The sequence below is a fragment of the Euleptes europaea genome, chromosome 18 (genome assembly GCF_029931775.1).
Source record: "Euleptes europaea isolate rEulEur1 chromosome 18, rEulEur1.hap1, whole genome shotgun sequence".
Classification (NCBI taxonomy): Eukaryota; Metazoa; Chordata; class Lepidosauria; order Squamata; family Sphaerodactylidae; genus Euleptes; species Euleptes europaea.
The window spans coordinates 6,691,438-6,711,809 of NC_079329.1; the positions used below are offsets into that span (position 1 = coordinate 6,691,438).

At 44.9% G+C, this 20,372-nt stretch overlaps 2 protein-coding genes across 2 annotated transcripts; both read right to left on the bottom strand.

The window, feature by feature from the left end:
• Positions 1-1,046: 1,046 nt before the first annotated feature.
• Positions 1,047-8,002, bottom strand: LOC130490270 (vomeronasal type-2 receptor 26-like). The gene is made up of 5 exons (XM_056864096.1): positions 7,682-8,002; positions 5,964-6,212; positions 2,907-3,116; positions 2,469-2,595; positions 1,047-1,948 (listed from the first exon to the last, which is right to left on the bottom strand). The coding sequence occupies exons 1-5, from the start codon at positions 8,000-8,002 to the stop codon at positions 1,047-1,049; spliced, it is 1,809 nt and encodes a 602-aa protein (XP_056720074.1).
• A 3,041-nt stretch (positions 8,003-11,043) lies between these two features.
• LOC130490271 (vomeronasal type-2 receptor 26-like) lies at positions 11,044-15,961 on the bottom strand. The gene is made up of 3 exons (XM_056864097.1): positions 15,522-15,961; positions 12,460-12,590; positions 11,044-11,945 (listed from the first exon to the last, which is right to left on the bottom strand). Exons 1-3 carry the CDS (start codon positions 15,959-15,961, stop codon positions 11,044-11,046), a joined length of 1,473 nt encoding a protein of 490 aa, XP_056720075.1.
• Positions 15,962-20,372: the final 4,411 nt, after the last annotated feature.

Consider the following 20,372-nt stretch of genomic DNA (forward strand, 5'->3'; position numbering starts at 1 on the left):
AAGGGCTGTCAGAACCAGCAGCAAACTGCAGCCTAAGCTTCTGTCACCAGTAATGTGGTGATGTCATTTCCAGAGTGCAGCAGAAGTGCGATCATCATTTCACCGGCAACCACATGGACGATCTGGTATTTGGGCAAAACTCTATGGTAAAAATACCATTGCTAACAACAAGAGCCCTAGGTAAGTAGGTAAGTTCGCCCCATCCCCCACTGGTTGCAAGGGGGTACCTGGCACCCCTAGTCTTCAATAAGGCTGTGCAATAACAGGGATGCCAAAAATAATGCTAATTGTCTATGATCAGGCCAGTTCAGTTCAGTTCATTTATGGTCAATTGACCGGCAGATAAACAACGTTAAAACTGAACAAGACAGAGCCAGAATTACAACTCACAGAATTACACACACATGTAATATCCTGAGTCAGCATTTTATAACTGAGACTTACAAAAATGAAACATTGCTAAACAGTTTAATGAAAAATGGTTACCTTGGTATATGTATATGTCCTTAAATATTTGTTTTCAGTTAATCTTTTTTCCTTTCTATATGAGAAGATGTTTCTTATACATATAAACATATTTGGTTTACCTTAATGATGATTACCTTTAGAGAAATACACCTTAGTTTATTTTTAATGACACCATCTTTTAAAATATATATTTGATTATCTTTATTGAGTAAAAATACGATGAGAAATTAATATATTGAATTAGTAGCAACAAATCTCTGTATTAAATATGTTCATTATTGACTGAGATAACATTGGTTATTGCAAACGGATGCCAAACTTTCCCCTGTTTCCTTTTGTATTTCCTAAAAAATAATAAAAACTATTCAAAAAAATAATAATGAAACATTCAAAGGTAGAATTCTTCCTACTTCCCAACCTGGGAATAAATACCCATAGTGACTTTGTAAATGTCTTAGATGCCTGTTACAGGCAAATGTCAGGGAAAGGTTCATGGGTTTCATTCAGAAAACATAATTGCCACATTTGATTTGGATAAAGATATAACAGCAGAACAAGTGAATAGCTGATTGAAGGATTTAATGCTTTTTCCTTATCAGCTGCTCTCTTCTGTTCAATTCAGGCCTCAGGATAATGACATAGCACTTTGGAAAAAAGATGCAGCCCAGCAACCCAGCACTGGAGGCCAAGATAGAGAAGATCTCGACGGCCACCGTATCTTTTCCTTGAGTGCTCAGGTAGGTGGGGACAAAAGACAACCAAACACTGCAGAAGACCAACATGCTGAAGGTGATGAACTTGGCTTCGTTGAAACTGTCGGGCAACTTTCTGGCCAGGAAAGCCACCATGAAACTGACTGAGGCCAGTAAGCCCATGTAGCCCAAGACACAGTAAAACATGGTGGCTGCCCCTTCATTGCATTGCACAATGATTTCTCTACTGAGTGAATGTGTGTCCACATCTGGGAAGGGAGGAGAAGATGCCAACCAAACAGCACAAATGACAACTTGAACAAAGAAGCAAGAGATAACAATGTAATATGCCAATTGTTTCCCCACCCACTTTCGAAAAATGTTTCCTGGCTTAGAGGCCATAAATGCAAGAATGACCGTAACAGTTTTTGCCAAGACAGAAGAAACAGCAACTGAGAAGACGATGCCAAAAGTTGTTTGACGGAGGAGGCAGGTCACCTTGTTGGGCCTTCCGATGAAGAGCAAGGAGCAGAGGAAGCAGAGAAGGAGAGAGATGAGTAGACAGTAGGTGAGGCTCCGGTTGTTGGCTTTAACAATGGGAGTGTCTTTATACTTGACAAAGATTGCAAGCACCAGGGTTGTGATCAGAGAAAAGGAGAAAGCCAAAAAGGCTAAAAGCATGCTCAAGGGTCCGGAAAAGGAAAGAAAATTTGGAATCTTGGGAATGCATTGATCTTGTCCCAGGTTTGGATAATAACCTTCAGAGCAAGTCATGCAAGAATCCATGTCTGAAAAGAGAAGAGAACCTATTTATACACTTCCATCATATGAGAACAAGAGGTTTTCCAAGACCATAGCTAACCTTGTATGGTCAACCCTTGGTGAAATCAAGGTTTGTAAACCTGCCCTAGCATTGAAAAGACCTAAGACACCATGCCAGCCTTTGAGCCTTTAGGCAGATAGTGAAATCAGAGCGTGAACCTTATGGTTGGAACTTTATGGGAGTTCTGGAGTTCATGGTGATACTTCTCAATTTCTTACCAGGTTTTCTCTTTCTTTAAAACAGAACTATGCCCTCCTGCTGCCCTGGAGTTCTGGTTTTTTTTAGAACTGATTTGCCATTATTTCTCAAAAGTATTAAGCAAATCTCTGGAAATAAATGGAGCAATGCACAGGAATGTTCAACGTCGAGAAACATTTAATGTTTTCCCATAGTGCAGTTGTTTAAATTCCCTCCTTTCAGGTGATCGGTCTACCAAATACATGGGGATCTTCTATAGGAGAGATATGAATCGGAGCATTTCCTACCCTCTTTGTCTGACATTTTCCCTTCTGGACACGGATCACAACTGTAGCAGCAGAATTGCTCCCCTTCCTTCTTTTTCTTGCTGTAACCAGGCTTGCAGTTCTCATTACACACAGATAAAGGAGGCAGCTGTTGTTGAACAGAACAAGAATGTAGAACTGAGAAGATATTGGGAGGTATTTGCTTCTGAATTTCACTAATACTTGTGAAGGTAATAGAAGAGTAATATCTGAGATCTCAAAGAGGAATGTATATTATCCAAAGCATGATGGAACCAACAAAGGTTTCAATGTTTATGTAATTAAGTTCTGACTTAGCAAAATTCGTGGATTAAAATTTCATGGACTTTATTTGCTCTTCTTAAAGCTGCTGCCAATCTATTTCATTAAATGAGGAACAGTTTTGTATAGTTTTGAGAGAGAGTGGAGATGTTTTCTCACCTGTGCAAAATGTCTGTTCCACTTAATTCTGTCCTCGTTGATACTAACTCTTTTACTAAGCGGAACCTGAGGATCCAGCCTCCAGATCTTGACTTTGACGTAGGACCTATTTGGAAAAGTGACCAAGTTGGTAATATCAAATCCACCTTTCAATTCTCCACGTTCGTTAAAGGTCACTTCATCACCGGCACTGTTGTTGAAAGCGATTCTCTGAAGAAGTATGTGGAGCTTAGTAGAAAGAGAAAGAGGATTAAGGTTCCCGGAGTCCATTAGATGGATTGGAATGTACTCACCAATACTTTTCAGTTTGAAACAGATTTTTAGACTACTTTCTTTTAGGACAGAAGATTTTTATGAATGCCAGCATTTTGCTTGGTCATGATAATAAGCATCCATTGTCAGTTACAAGACAAAGGAATGAAGTATGATTCAGGTTGTTTCTGGAATGAATGCTGCTGTGGGAGAGTCAAAAAAGATCTGTTTTGGTTTTGCTGCATCTACAGTGCATTTTGTTGGCCAGCAGCATTCAGCGCCATAGATACTCAAATGAACCTAGCCATTAGAAGAACAATAGGCATGCTTCCCTAGAGAGCTGCAGGAAGCCAGGGGAAGCATGAGGAGAAGCAAAGTCTGCAGGGGCTGGTCAGAAAGGGAGTTGATAAAACCCCTGGATAGAGGGTTAGCAGTTACCACGTGGTGAGATGTAATTTCTCACTTTTAAACATCATCTCTAGACTTTTGCACTGGTTAGTGGGATGAAAATACTCCATGACTCTATAGGATTTCCCATAGTTTCTATGACTTTTACTATAGAATTTTGGGGAATTCTGACAGCATCATCCAGGGGGCGGGTTTTGATGCCACTTTTGGGTTTTCGCACTGAAGTGATCCTTCACCATCAGTGCTTCTTGGCTCCACCCTTTGCCTCCTTTCAAGCTCTCTTGACCAAAAGGTCTTGAGCAATAAAAGGGGAGCCTTTGTTTCTTTAAGGAAAATACGGTGGATAGATACTTGGCTACCGCCAATGTTATTCTTTGGTCTCTATCTGCCAGCAAAAAGGAGACTGTTTTATCTTTTGTTACAGTGGCAGGTAATTTGATTAAGATAGGGATAATCCATTGATTGCGATGGGAATTATATTGGGGCATTCCACCATCATATGGGATAATGAATCCACTCTCTTCAAATCACATGGACAAAGCCTATCTGAATAAGGTAAGTTGCCATATTTTCCATTTAACACTGCTGAAGGGGACTCAACCCTTAATTCTTACATTTCCTGGTCTTGGACTGGCCACTCTATCTGCACCTAGGCAATAGCTCTTTTAAACAGCGATTAGTCATGGAGTGCACCTAGCGCTGTTTGCTTAATTTCTTTTCTCATGAGGGACTGTATTTTTTGTTTCTTTAACTGGACTCAGTGTTAAGCACAAGATACTGCAACCACAACAATGAAAAGCCGAAACCACTGGAACAATGTAATGAAAGGTTTCTAAACGCTTGGACCTCCCAAATCAATAGCCTATCTAATTTTCCACCATTCAAGTTAAGCAATAACTAGTGAGTTGTTGATTCATGAGCTTTTCTTTTTACTTTGCTCGGTACTTTTTTGTTTTCAAACATTGTGTTCATTATCAATTCTCGCCTCCACCATTAGAACATAAGAAAAACCATGCTGGATCAGACCAAGGCCCATCAAGTCCAGAAGTCTGTTCACACAGTGGCCAACCAGGTGCCACTAGGAAGCCCCCAAACAAGACAACTGCAGCAGCACCATCCTGCCTGTGTTCAACAGCACCTAATATATTTGGCATGCTCCTCTGATCCTGGAGAGAATAGGTATGCATCATGACTAGTATCCATTTTAACTAGTAGCCATGAATACCCCTCTCCTCCATGAACATGTCCACTCCCCTCTTAAAGCCCTCCGAGCTGGCAGCCATAACCACATCCTGGGGAAGGGAGTTCCACAATTTAACTATGCGTTGCATGAAGAAATTCTTCCTTCTATCAGTTTTGAATCTCTCACCCTCCAGCTTCAGCAGATGATCCCATGTTCTAGTACTATGAGAAGCTTTTCTCCCTGTCCACTCTCTCCAGACCATGCATAATTTTATAGACCACCATCCACATCAAAGCCCCTGTTCTACTCTGTTGTACAAAAAGAAGGGAAGAAAAGCTACCACGCTTCCCAGGAGAATGCAAGAGCTAAGCCTGGAAGGGCAACATGGTTGAGGAGTCTATAATCAAGTCCATGGGAAGAGAACACCCATTATTGTAGTGGCTTGATGGAGGCATCAAAATCCAGAGAAAGGAGAAATTCAGGAATAGAGAGAGGGAGAAGCCTCACTAGGCAGGAGACCATGACAACTAGGTGACTTCCATACACCCAGATGGAAAGGAGAAAAGGCTTAAAAGTCCGATTTCTCTGCTCATACCAACATATTGAACCTTAAGCATGGCAGGGGACTGTTTTTGTCAGTGAGGAGTAAATACCTTCCAAGGAGGCACATTCAGAGGAGCCAGGCTGCCCCCATTCTCCATCACTCTGTGTTTCGTTCTGGCAGACCTCAAGATGTGTAGAGCATGTGCAATGGCATAGACAGCATTATAGATACTGTAGCTATGGCCAGTCATGCTCATTTCAAAGAAAGGTGCCGGGACAGTCTCCAGTCTCTCCTCTCCGGTGCATGTTTCACTAGACTCTGCAGGACTACTGGGATCTGGCAGATCACATTCAAAGACTTGTTCCCAGAATTCCTTGATAAAACCATCCCCCTTTGCCCAGGAAGGTTTTATTTGTTGGAGAAATGTATGGAATCCTAGGATGTCCTTTGAATGAACTGTGAAGGAAAGGGCACCATGGAACATTTGTATATCAAATGTCTTTGTTGCAGAATTAAATGAAAAATCAATCTGGGCTGTTGTAATCCACACTTTTCCTGCAGAGGTTCTCATCCCATAGTCAGAACCTGTTGGGGTATTTAAGTTTGTGGGTAAAGATATAACTGCTGCCAGCCACATAATCACTCCACTTTCTCCATGTACAACAATTACACTGGCTTTGTTGTCCAGGAAATTTGCTTTATTATTGCCATAGTATTTGATCATAAAATTGATGTCATTCAACTGGACCTGTGTTGTAGCCCTTTCTATGAAGGCCGCACAGATTCCATTGCTGGAAAGCTTCGGCTCCATCACCTGCAAGAAATGGTCTCCACCTTCATCATCCAGAGTGATGAGCCCAACCCATTTCCAGCCGAAATGCAGAAGTAGCTGGAGAATTCCCTCATACTGAAGGGCTTCCTTAGGGAACATGCGGTAAAAGGAAGGGAAAGTGGTCGGATTATCCACTTCTGATTCAAGTGAGAGACAGGAAAACTAAAAAGAGAATGATACAGCTCTATCAGACTAAAGACCATGAGCCAAATTACAATAAAATCCCCTGAGATAAAATCAATCATTCATTTTCTATCATTAAAGGTAAAGGTAAAGGTCCCCTGTGCAAGCACCAGGTCATTCCTGACCCATGGGGTGACGTCACATCCCGATGTTTACTAGGCAGACTTTGTTTTAAGGGTTGGTTTGCCAGTGCCTTCCCCAGTCATCTTCCCTTTACCCCCAGCAAGCTGGGTGCTCATTTTACCGACCTCGGAAGGATGGAAGGCTGAGTCAACCTTAAGCCGGCTAACTGAAACCAACTCAGTTCGTGAGCAGAGCTTGGACTGCAGTACTGCAGCTTTCCACTCTGCGCCTAGAATTTTTTTTGCAAAAGGTTTATAGTAGGATTTGATCCAGTGGGCAAAAATTTCAATTTATTGCCTATAGGTACATAAGTAACTCTTTGCAGAAAAAAAAATACATTTCTTCCTTATAGGCTACATTCTGAAAGACAGTGCTCCAGTGTATATATCTGCCCCAATTTACAAAGGCACATCCTATCAGAATAAGGTCTATTACTGTATCGAGCTTCTAAAAGCTGGGATGGACTTGCATTTAGCTGGGACAATATAAAGCTCTTCTACAAAATGGGAAAATTAAAACATATGCATGGGCAGAAGGGCCTTTCGGGTACACAAGGCCCAAGTAACTATGAGAGTACATCCTTCGCGCTCGCATTCATGAGCTAAATAGGTCTGATTCAAATAGTCGTTTGGAGATTACAGCATGAGCTGAGACCAGCCCTGAGGCTAGAGTCAGGAATCTGATTTCAGTACTTTAGCAGTATCCCAGAAGAACCAGAAACCTCTAGCCTTGGTATTCAAAAGAGGATTCAGAGTAGAAACAAGAATGTTTCCTTCAAGGAATGTTGTCATAATCTGAAAAGCCAAAAACCACAGACAAAGGCTGTCAGATTTGTGTGAATCCATCACATTCCCTTTCCCCTGCAATCTTACTTTTCTTCCATGTTTAGTAGTTACTGTAATAGAAGCAGGGTTCATAGTACTTAGAATGGATCATCCAGTGGATGGATGGAATTGGCCAACACGTCAAAATCTGCACCCATGCATTGAACTGAATGAAGTATTGTAAACCCCTCCAACCATATCAACATATTAAAATCGAACATTCAACACACATCCTGTAGAATTCCTGACAACAATAATTTCAGGACCCATATCACACCCCAAAGCAATTTAACATACTTCACCTCTCCCCCTAACTTTTGCTTATACTTCTTACTCTTTGCAACCCTTGACATTAGATCAGGAAGGGGGATTATCCTGCATGTGAGTTTTTTGAAGGTCCAAATAATCACAGTTCTCTGATCATACCTGTGGGATCTTGTAACGGCTTAAGAGAGTTGCCATGTCTGATGAGGTTTCCAAACTATGTCCTGCAATGGCACCCATCACTTTTTTCTGGGTGCCACATTTGAAGTTTGGGACGAGTTCAAGTGATGTGAAGAGCAGGTCCAGGATGGTCCTGTACGTCCATTTTGGATTCATGGTGGAGTCATGGATGTGGAACCCAAGAGTGTTGGGGTTCTTGTTGATCTCATGGATGGCAAACACCAAGGCGAGGATGTGCTGGTAGAACTTTGTTACAAGGCTGCAAAGAAAATCAGTCTGAGAAGTGAATGCTTCAATGTACATCATCTGTATTGGCCACAGATGGATCTAAGAATGCAATAAGGCCAGAGCTAGTTCTGAGAGATGGCCCATCTGATCCATTTTTCATTTCTCAACAGCACAATGCTACTGTGAAACCCACAAGCTGGACATTGAGCCATCAGACATTCCCACTGCCCACCTATGACTGGCATGCAAGTAGATACCGGAGGTTCCTGTTAGTTAGCAAAACAACTGACCCTTGGCAGAACCATGAATTTGTTTAACTCCCTTGAAGACATGTAATCAAGCATCCTTGTGCATAGTGTGTGTTAGCAAGTCCCATGAGTTCTGCGAAGAATTGCTTTCTTATGTCTGTCCTACACATGTGTGTAAAGTGCTGTTAAGTCTCAGCCTACCTATGGTGACCCCAGCAAGGGGCTTTTGAGGCAAGTGAGAAGCAGAGGTGCTTTGCCCTTGCCTTCCTCTGCAGAGTCTTCCTTGGTGGCTCCCTTCCAAGTACGGATCCTGCTTAGCCTGCAAGATCTGACAAGATCAGGCTATACAGTGGCTCCTCCATTCTCCATGTACTGCGAAGCAATTTCATTTGGTGATATTTACTGTTGTGAAGATATTCTGTTTGGTCCACACTATTTCCAGTCTCTCTTCCCTCTTCTCTCATATGCCTGTTCTCTAAACTAGAAGAGATTTTAACTTGAGGGATGAAATGTATGCCCACTGGTGCCACACTTGGTTCATTCTGTGCTAATAAACATAACAAGCCTCTTGTATAATATAAATATTTTTGCAACTTCATCAGACTGACATTCTTTCCAAAATTTCTATATTTTTCAAATATTAGTTCCCTCTTAGTTACTTTACATTCAACTCTTGGCATCCCCTGTGTAGAACTAACCTTCCTAAAAATAGTCCATGAGTGGAGGGATGTATATTTACTGCATTTTTTAAAAAAATCACTACACTAGATACACATCTATTAATCGAGGAAGGCTCAGTATATATGTATGATAATTGAAACAATGCGATCTGTTCCTAAGTTATTCATGAATCAATGGGCCCTTTCACTGGCATAAGCAAGATAAATCATTGTGTTGTGAAAGACATCAGGAGTATTTCATTTAGGTAGCCACAATACTTACTGTGCATCCATTATCATCAAAAAAGGCCTATTTTGTTTTGCAAATAGGCAGAATTGCTAAAATAAAATCAGACATCATCATCATTTCTACGTTAAGAGTAAGAATGAATTCCTTACATTGGATAACATTCATAATCCTGGGAGGGGTTCTTCTCAAATGAAGGTGTTTGGGATTCACAACCAATATGAGTCACCATTCCACCAATCAGGATTTCACCTGGCTGATACCACTGATATGGAATCTGAGGAGGATTGGTTACGGTACACTTCATACTATATACTTTACACACCACACAAGGAAGCAGCATCAGGATCAGCAGCAACATCACAGACTCTGCCATGTGGAATCAAGGACACCTCTCTCTCCATGCAGACTCTCCTGGGTCTCCTCTGTAGCCATCATTAGATTCCGCCCGGTTTCAAGAAGGTAGCTCAGCTGGCGCCTGACTCTTCCAGCACTCTTTTCAACAGTGGACATATGAACCTCATCTCTCATGTCCCAACTGTCTACCGTGTATGCTACTTGGGAGATATTGAATAGCGATATGAAAACTGTGTCTCTCTAGTCCCTCATTTTAGCTTTCAATGTATCGGCGGAGGCCTTTATAAGCAGAACTTTACGAGTTAATTTCTGATTTGTTTTCTGTTTCCTTCTGGAAAACTATTGGAACTGAGACTGGGTGAAGAAATTACCGTGATTTTGATAATTATAGTGGAGATTATCTCTTCTGGAAGATAGCTAATATTTCCCTGGTGTAGTTATTTGTAGTTTGTGAAGCAGAAATATTTTTTTCTGATCGCATCCCAGCTTCTCTGAAGAGAGAAAGGAGCTGGAAAGATAAGCTCAGAATGACCGCCAGAGATCCCGCCCACCCATGATGCAATGCAAATATCGAAAATCTCTGAAAGGAAGTGACAAATCAACAACCGTGAACAACTTCTCCTTGGACGGATTTGTTTAATTAGAACAGTTCTGCACCACTTGCCCAGAGAACCTGTTCAGAGTGGTTGACAACTTGAAAAATGTACATCAACATCTGGGCGTGGAGCCTGAGGAGGGCGGGACTTGGGGAGGGGAGGGACTTCCCTGCCATAGAGTCCAATGGCCAAAGCGGCCATTTTCCCCAGGTGAACTGATCTATATCGGCTGGAGAGCAGCTGAAATAGTGAGAGATCGCCAGCTACTACCTGGAAGTTGGCAACCCTAGGGATGCCAGGTCCCTCTTTGCCACCGGCGGGAGGTTTTTGGAGTGGATCCTGAGAAGGGCAGAGTTTGGGGAAGGGAGGGACTTCATTACCATAGAGTCCAATTGCCAAAGCGGCCATTTTTTTCAGGTGAACTGATCTCTGTTGGCTGGAGGTCAGTTGTAATAGCAGGAGATCTCCAGCTAGTACCCGAAGTTGGCAACAGTACCGACGACAGATACCAACACCTCAGCTTACTGCTGGTAAATTCCCCGCACACCCCACCAGTTGCAAGTGGGTAACTGGCACTCCTAGTCTTAAATAAATCTGTGCAATAATAAGGATGCCAGATATAATGCTGACTGCATCTGATTAGACCTCCAAGTCATCTCTGTCTCTGTCTCTGTCTCTGTCTCTTGCTGGCTCTGTCTCTGTCTCTGTCTCTGTCTCTCTCTCTCTCTCTCTCTCTCTCTCTCTTACTCTCTCTCTCTCACACACACATAATACCCAGAACCAGCATTTTACATTTGAGACTTACAAGAATGAATCATTCAAATGTAGAATTCTTTCCAACTCCCCACCTAGGAATAGAGGTCCATAAAAATTCTGTAAATGTGTCAGTGATGCCTATTACAGAAGAATGTCAGGGAAAGGTTCACAGGTTTCATTCTAAGCAGGAAACAAAATTTCCACATTGGATTCAGATTCAGCTGCAGAAATAGTGAATAGCTGATGGAAGGTTTTAATCCTTTTTCATGATCAGTTGCTCTCTTTTGTTCAACTCAGGCCTCAGGATAATCACATAGCATTTGGGGAAAAAGATGCAGCCTAGTAAGCCAGCACTGGAAGCGAAGATGGAGAAGATCTCCACGGCCACCATGTCTTTTTCTTGAGTGCTGAGGTAGGTGGGGAGAAAGGACAACCAAACACTGCAGAAGACCAACATGCTGAAGGTGATGAACTTGGCTTCGTTGAAACTGTCGGGCAACTTTCTGGCAAGGAAAGCCACAATGAAGCAGACTGAGGCCAGTAAGCCCATGTAGCCCAAAACACAGTAAAACATGATGGCTGACCCTTCATTGCATTGCACGATGATTTCTCTACTGAATGAATGTGTGTCCACGTCTGGGAAGGGAGGAGAAGATGCCAACCAAACAGCACAAATGACAACTTGAACAAAGAAGCAAAAGATAACAATAGAATATACCAATTGTTTCCCCACCCACTTTCGAAAAATGTTTCCTGGCTTAGAGGCCATAAATGCCACCACAACCGTGACAGTTTTGGCCAAGACAGAAGAAACTGCAACTGAGAAGATGATGCCAAAAGTCGTTTGTCGGAGGAGGCAGGTCACCTTGTTAGGCTGTCCGAGGAACAGCAAGGAGCAGAAGAAGCAGAGAAGGAGAGAGATGAGTAGACAGTAGGTGAGGCTCCGGTTGTTGGCTTTAACAATGGGGGTGTCCTTGTGCTTGACAAAGATTACGATCACCAGGGCTGTGATAAGAGAAAGGAAGAGAGCCAAAAAGGCTAAAATCTTGCTCAAGTGTTCGGAAAAGGACAAAAAATTTGGAATCTTGGGAATGCATTGATCTTGTCCCAGGTTAGGATAATGACTTTCAGAGCAAGTCATGCAAGAATCCATGTCTGAAAGGAGAAGATAACCTATTTAGAAACTTTCATTATATGAAAAAAAGAGTTTTTCTAAGATTGTAGCTAACCTTGTATGTTCAACCCTTGGTGAACTCAGTTTTGAAAACCTGTCCTAGCGTTGAAAATACCTAAGAAACAATGCCAGTCTTTGAGCCTTTCGTCAGATGCTGAAATGAGACCGTGAATCCTATGGTGGGAACTTGATGGGAGTTCTGGAGCTCATGGTGATACTTCTCAATTTCTTACCAGGTTTTTGCTTTCCTAAAGCAGAACTATGCCCTCCTGCTGCCCCGGAGTTCTGATTTCTTTAGAACTGAATTCTCATCATTTCTCAAAAGTATTAAGCAAATCTCTGGAAATAAATGGAGCAATGCACAGGAATGTTCAATACTCAGAAGCTTTTTCATGTTTCCCCATAATGCAGATGGTTGAATTCCCTCCCCTTAGACAGTCTAAAATATACAGGGGGATCATCAATAGGAGAGATATGAATCAGAGCATTTCCTACCCTCTTTGTCTGACATTTTCCCCTCTGGACACGGATCACAATCGTAGCAGCAGAACGGCTCCCCTTCCTTCTTTTTCTTGCTGTTACCAGGCTTGCAGTTGTCATTACACACAGATAAAGGAGGCAGCTGTCTTGAACAAATCAAAAATGTAGAACTGAGAAGATATTGGGAGTGGTTTGTTTCTGAATTTCTCTAGTAATTGAAAAGGTAATGGAAGAGTAATATCTCGGATCTCAAAGAGGAATACGTATTATCCAAAGCATGATGGGACCAACAAAGGTTTAAATGTTACAATGATACTGTAATTAAGTGCTGATTTAACAAAATTTGTGGATTAAAAATTAATTTGCTCCCCTTCAAGCTTCTGCCAATCTATTTCATTAAATGAGAAAGATTTTTGTATAGTTTTGAGAGAGAGTGAAGATGTTTTCTCACCTGTGCGAGGTGTCTGTTCCACTTAATTCTGTCCTCATAGATTATCACTCTTTGACTAAGCGGAACCTGAGGATCCAGCCTCCCGATCTTGACTCTGACATAGGACTTATTTGGAAAAGTGACCAAGTTGGTAATATCAAATCCACCTTTCAATTCTCTATGTTCGTTAAAGGTCACTTCAACTCCGACACTGTTGTTGAAAGCAGTTCTCTGAAGATGTGTGTGGAGCTTAGTCGAAAGAGAAAGAGCATTATGGAGTGTGGAGTCAATTGGATAGGTTGGAATGTACTCACTACTACATTGCTGTTTCAAACGGATTTTTGGATTACTTTCTTTTAGGACAGAAGATTTTTGAGAATGCAAGTATTTTGCTTGTTCATGACAATAAGCTTCCATGGCCAGTTACAAAACAATGTTTGATTCAAGGTGTTTCTGGAATGAATTCTGCTGAGAGGTTAACTTAGTTGCTCAATTTCTTTTCTCATGAGGGATGGAACTCTTTTTTTCTTTACCTGGACTCAGTGTTGAGCACATGTGGCTGCAACTAGAATGGGGAAAGCCAAAAACCACTGGAACAATGTAATGGAAGGTTTCTAAATGCTTGCACCTCCCCAAATTGACAGTGTGTGCTAATTTCCCATCATTCAGGTAGTGTAACACTTACAGAGTTGTTGTTATATCAGCTTTTCTTTAGGCTTTGCTCAGCATTTTTTTTGTATACAAACACTGTGTGCATTTTCAATTCTTTAATAAATTGTACTTCACCTAAATTCAGTCATTGTGGTCTCTGCAATCCACATTGAAGCCCCTGTTCTACTCTGTTGTCCACAAGGAGGTAAGAGAGTTGTTGTGGCTACCCTACTTCCCAGGAGAACGCAAGAGCTAAGCTTGGAAGGGCAACATGGTTGTGGAGTCCATAATCAAGTTAATGGGAAGGGAATACCCATTATTGTAGTGGCTTGATGGTGAAATAAAAATCCAGAGAAAGGGGAAATTCAGGACTAGAGAGAGGGAGACGCCTCACTGGGCAGGAGACCATGAAAGCTAAGTGACTTCCTCACTCCCAGATGGACAGGAGAAAAGGCTCAAAAGTCCAATTTCTCCCCTCATACCAACCTATTGAACCTTAAGCATGGAAGGGGACTGTTTTTGTCAGTGAGGAGTAATTACCTTCCAAGGAGGCACATTCAGAGGAGCCAGGCTGCCCCCATCCTCCATCACTCTGTGTTCTGTTCTGGCAGATCCCAAGATGTGTAGAGCATGTGCAATGGCATAGACAGCATTATAGATACCGTAGCTATGGTCAGTCATGCTCATTTCAAAGATAGGTGCTGGGACAGTCTCCAGTCTCTCCTCTCCAGTTCATGTTTCACTAGACTCTGCTGGACTACTGGAATCTGGCAGCTCACATTCAAAGACTTGTTCCCAGAATTCGTTGATAAAACCATCCTCCTTTGCCCAGGAAGGTTTTATTTGTTGGAGAAATGCATGGAATCCTAGGATGTCCTTTGAATGAATTGCAAAGGAAAGAGCACCATGGAATGTTTGTATATCAAATATCTTTGTTGCAGAATTAAATGCAAAATCAATCTGGGCTGTTGTAATCCATACTTTTCCTGCAGAGATTCTCATCTCATAATCAGAATTTGTTTGGGTATTTAAGTTTCTGGGTAAAGATATAATTACTGCCAGCCAAAAAATTACTCCAGTTTCTCCATGTACAACAATTGCATTGGCTTTGCTGTCCAGGAAATCTGCATTACTACTGTGAAAGTTTTTGGTCATAAAATCGAAGTCATCCAACTGGACCTGTATTGCAGCCTTTTGTATGAAGGCTACACAGATTCCGTTGCTGGAAAGCTTCGGCTCCATCACCTGCAAGAAATGGTCTCCACCTTCATCATCCAGAGTGATGAGCCCAACCCATTTCCAGCCGAAATGCAGAAGTAACTGGAGAATTCCCTCATACTGAAGGGCTTCCTTAGGGAACATGCGATAAAAGGAAGGTGGACTGGTTGGGTTATCCACTTCTGATTCAAGTGAGGCACAGGAAAACTAATAAGAAAAAAGAATATGGTACATAGGGAGAACAGACGAACAAGAAGAGTTGGTTTTTATACCTCAGTTTTCTCTAAGAAGTCTCAAACCGGCTTACAATCTCCTCCCCCCCACACCTCTTCACAAGAGGCTCCTTCTGAGGCCAATAGGGCTGAAAGAGTTCTGAGAGACTGGCCCAAGGTCACCCAGCAGGCTTCATGTGTAGGAGTGTGGAATCACACCCGGTTCTCAAGATTAGAGTCCACTGTACTTAACCACTACACCACGCTAAATACTTAACTCTATTTATCACTTTCTTGTTTCAGAAGGTCTTTAAAAGTTACCCCAGAAGCAGCATTTGTAGTAAGAATGGATCATCCAGTCGATGGATGGAATTGGCCATCAAATCAAAATCAGCACCCATGCATTGAACAGAATGAAGTATTGTAAACCCTTCCAATGAGAATTCTCTCATACTGAAGGGCTTCCGTAGGGAACATGTGGTAAAAGGAAGGGGAACTGGTTGGGTTATCCACTTCTGATTCAAGCGAGGCACAGGAAAACTAATAAGAAAAAATGGTTTCCAAACTTTTCTCCTCCCAGCCTATAAAGTGGCACGATCCCCGGGTGGCAGGCATGTAGTGCCTCCAGGACCCTTGTGTGGAGCTTGGCTGGGACCACGACCCAGCTCCCCCAGAGCAGGCAGTCCTTTTGTAACGACAGCTCGTGTTGGCGGGTGGTGAACAGCTTGAATTCCCCATCCGGCTGGGTTGCTGGCCACCCCTTCCCCACCCAGTTGAGAACCCGGGCAAGGGTATGGTCCTTCGCCATGTGGGCGGCAATGTACACTGTGTGCAGGGGCAGCTCCGGCAGGGTTTCCAGCAGGAGGACGTTGTGGGCCGGGGACGGGTCGGGATCGGGTCCCTCGAGCAGCAGGCGGCTGAGGGCGTTGGCTTTGGCGATGCTCTTCCCAGGCCGATGCAGGAGCCAGAAGTCGTAGGTGTTAAGAAAGATCGACCAGGGGATCATGCGGGGGACAGGATCTGTGGCGTCTGGCGATCCGGCACGAACAGACCCAGGAGCGGCTTGTGGTCCGTCACGATGGTGAACGGGTGGTCGTAAACATAGTCGTGGAACTTTTTGACGCCGACCATGATGGCGTCAAATGAGTAAAAAGCGATTGGGGCCTCCCGACCATCTGGCAGCTGGTGGTTGAGAACAGCACCGATGCCGTACGGCGAGGCATTGTAGGTCAGCACAACCGGCAGCCGCTCGTCGAAGTGCACGAGCAGGCTGGAGGATGACAGCAGGCCCTTGGCGGTCTCAAAAGAGCACTGCTGCGGCTTGCCCCAGGCCCACGGGTGGCCTTTTTGAGGAGGCGGTGAAGGGGCTCTGCAACCGATGCCTTGTTGGGTAAGAAGGTGTGATAAAAGTTTAAGAGACCCAAGAACGACTGGAGCTCCTGCTTGCACTGGGGCGGGGGGGGGCGTTGTGGATGGCTGTGATCTTGGCGGGCATCGGGTGGATCCTGTCGGCGTCGATCAGTAAGCCCAGGAACTCCACTTGCGGCAGGCCCAGCTGGCATTTCTCATGCTTCACCGTGAGGCCAGCGTCCCAGAACCGGCTGATAACCCGGAGGACGTGCTCCAGGAGCTCCAGGAGCTCCCCCTTGGAACTGGTGGCGACCAGGACGTCGTCGAAGTAGGGAACGATGCCCAGCAACCTCTTGAGGAGGTCTTCCATGAGGTTTTGGAAGATGCCTGGGGCCGTGCTGACCCCGAACTGCAGGCACGTCACCCGGAAGTTGCCCCGGTGGGTGATGATCGTCTGCGCCTCAGCCGACTCAGAGTCCACTGGCAGCTGTTGGTATGCTTGGGCAAGGTCCAGCTTGGCGAACACCCGGCTCCCAGCAAGGGAGGCCAGGAGGTGGCTGATGACCGGCACTGGGTAGGCATGGCTCTGTAGCGCCTTTTTTATTGTGCACTTGTAGTCCACGCAGATGTGGACATCCCTGTTGGCCTTCAACAGCGTCACAATCGGGGTCTCCCCCTTCACATTGAGGACAGGCTCCAGGATGCCCTGAGCTACAAGATAGTCGAGCTCTGCGTCGATCCGGTCCTTGAGAGCGAAGGGAACCCAGCTGGGCTTGAGGCGGATGGAGGCGGTGGGGATGATCTGCAGGCGGACAGGTGGCCCCTTGTAGCGGCCCAGCAGAACCTGCCAGATGTCCTCAAACTCGGCCCAGACGGTGTCGAGTTGAGGCTGGCCGAGGTGGTGGATGCCCACGAGGTGGATCCCTAGGGCCGGGAACCACTCAAGGCCCAGGAGGCTGGCACGGGGTCTGTCGACCACGATGAGGCGGAGGCGGCTCGTGAACTGCTGGAACCGGACAGTTACATAGGCAACACCCCGGACCAGCACCCGACGACGCTGGTAGTTGGTGATGAAGATGCCGGTAGGCTGCAGCTTGGGAAGCATCGTGGTGGCACCCAAAGCCCGGAATGTGTTGGCCAAGATGATTGAGAGCGCTTACCCTGAGTCGACTTCCATCTCGCATGGTGCACCCTCTATCTGGACCGTGACGGACACCTAGACACCATGGACCTTATGCAGCTCGATGCTCCGGACGATGTGGCGGTAGCTGCAGGCCGAAGAGCAGTCCCCGTCAGACAAGTCGTGGATGGGCTGGGCGGCGCCATCTTTCTTGCCAGGGCTGGGCATCCCTTCTTGGCTGAGAGGCAGGCCTTGGCAATGTGGCCCACCAACCGCAACCCCAGCACTCGGCATCGCGGAAGTGGCATGTGCGGCGGTTGTGTGGCTCTCCACAGCTGGCACACGGGTGGGTCGCTGGGCCCCACGACCTGGGCACCCAGGCGGCCATCTTGTGGGCCTTGACGTCCTCATCGCTGGCACTCTCATAATGGACGGGGGCCGGAGCCGGAGGAGGTGCGCCGCCCCGGTCGCCCAAACGATCAGACCTTGTGGACAATTCGGCCGCTGTGGCCTCCTCAATGGCCTCGGTCAGGGAGATGTCCTTCTTGGCGATGAGTCTGCGGTGCACCTTTTCTTTCCAAAGGCCAAACACGAGGCGGTCTCGTCCGTGACATTGTTCGCGTCCAGGAAGAACGCGACACGGTCGGCGTAGCTTTCCCACTCGCTGGGGTGGGCCCTGTCGAACTCTTCCATCGAGTCTTTGGTGGCCATTGTGCGAGGTGTTGCGTCTCTTTCGTGCGTCCAAGAGATTTCAGCAAAGGCGAGCCAGCCTGCCTACCAGGCACTGTGAGGTCGCGGAAACGAAGGTGATTTCAGCGAGAGTGATCTCAGCAGGACAGCTGGACTGCCTTTGTCGCCACTGTTAAGTCCGCGTGGGGAGGACACACGAGGTCAGAGATGGAGTTCCAACAGCAACACGTTTATTGTGAACAGAAAAGAACTAGAGAATACAGTGAACCAGCCCTGCTTATATGTCCCCCTGGCTGCCCGCAGCCACTCCCCCTCGATCCGTGATGGGGGGAACAACCCCTGGGTCACTAATGGCGCGTGCCGGCTTAGGACCAATGGTATGTGCAGGTTTAGGAGCCTTCGTCGGTGACTCAAGCTCTTAGGTTTTCCCCTGCTTACCAGCCTAACTATATACATACATAACAACCACAATTTTAAATTTCAACAAATAAAGGACTACAAAGATGGTGAGGGGTCTGGAGACCACGTCCTATGAGGAAAGGTTGAGGGAGCTGGGTATGTTTAGCCTGAAGAGGAGAAGACTGAGAGGGGCTATGATAACCATCTTCAAGTACTTGAAGGGCTGTCATATAGAGGAGGGTGTCGAGTTGTTCTCTGTTGCTCCAGAAGGCTGGACCAGAACCAATGGGTTGAAATTAAATCAAAAGAGTTTCCGTCTAGACACTAAAAAGAACTTTCTAACAGTTTGGATAGTTCCTCAGTGGAACAGGCTTCCTTGGGAGGTGGTAAGCTCTCCTTCCCTGGAGGGTTTTAAGCAGAGGCTAGATGGCCATCTGTCAGCGATGCTGATTCTATGACCTTAGGCAGATCATGAGAGGGAGGGCACCTTGTCCATCTTCTGGGCATGGAGTATGGGTTATGGGGGTGTAGGGGGGAGGAAGTTGTGAATTTTTGCATTGTGCAGGGGGTTGGACTAGATGATTCTGGTGATCCCTTCCAACTCTATGGTTCTATGATTCTACATTAATCAAATAGGTGTCAAACTGCTTCCTAAAGATTGGAAACAAGGGGGCCAAGTACATCTCCCTGGGGAGGTTCTTCCATAATTCTGGGGCTGCCACTGAAAAAACCCAACTAGACGTACTTTCTTGATTGGTGGGAGTATCTTCCCTTAATCTTCATTCTGGCCAGGATCACATTGGAGAAGAGTCTCTGGTCCAAAGCCAAGCAAGGCTTTAAAGAACAAAACCCACATCTTGAGTCCGGCTCAGCAGTGGATCGATATCATGTGTAATTCAGGGTCAAACCCTCTTCAAGTACTGTGTATTGCAATAGTCCCATCTAGTTCCATATAAAAGGGCAAAGAAGGCGATTGAGTGGCAGAAAGTATTGAGTCAACTTTAGCAGGGCATCCTCTCTTTGCCCTGATCAACATTCACGAACCAAGCTCATGTGGACCTGTGCTGAATATTGCATGGCTTCTGTGTTCATGCTGTGTGCACTGATGTAAAAGCAGAGATGCAAAAGTGGTCAGGAGAATAAGTGAATGACGTGAGGCTGCCTTCTACTGAATCAGACCCTTGATCCATCAAAGTCAGTATGGTCTACTCTGACAGGTAGCAGCTCTCCAGCATCTCAGGCAGAGGTATTTCACATCACCTACTTGCCTAGAACCTTTAACTGGAGATGCCGGGGATTGAACCTGAGACCGTCTGCATGGCACGCAGATGCTCTACCACTGAGCCATAGCCCCTCCCCATTTATGCACAAAGTGGAGATATGGAAGAAGCCAAATAAATGGTCATGAACACTTCTTCTTTTGGATGCACATCCATAGTTTGTTGTGTAGCGCTGTATGAACTGTTACTGATGCGGCAAATGAAGTTGTCTTCCAAATCAAAAATATAGCCCTGTTGAGGTCAGTGGTTTTCCAACCTAGTCAATAATGTTGACCTTTAGGGAGTGTTTCTTTCTTCTTATGTTCTTCTTTGCCCCACAGTGATGCTGACATAGTACAAAATAACCTTCTAAGCTAATCTGGCAATTAATTTTGACTAATTGCTATGAGTGAAACAGAAGCTTGGTTTCCACATGACATCTAATACAGTGCTATATTCCATGTAAAATCCAGCAGTGTTGTTTCTTATTCTGGCATTAAACAGAATGGGTTCAAGAGGAGTATGTTTAAAATATATATTTTAGAAATCGTATCATATGGTCTATACAGGGAAAAGTTTCTCTTTGTTATTTCCTTCCT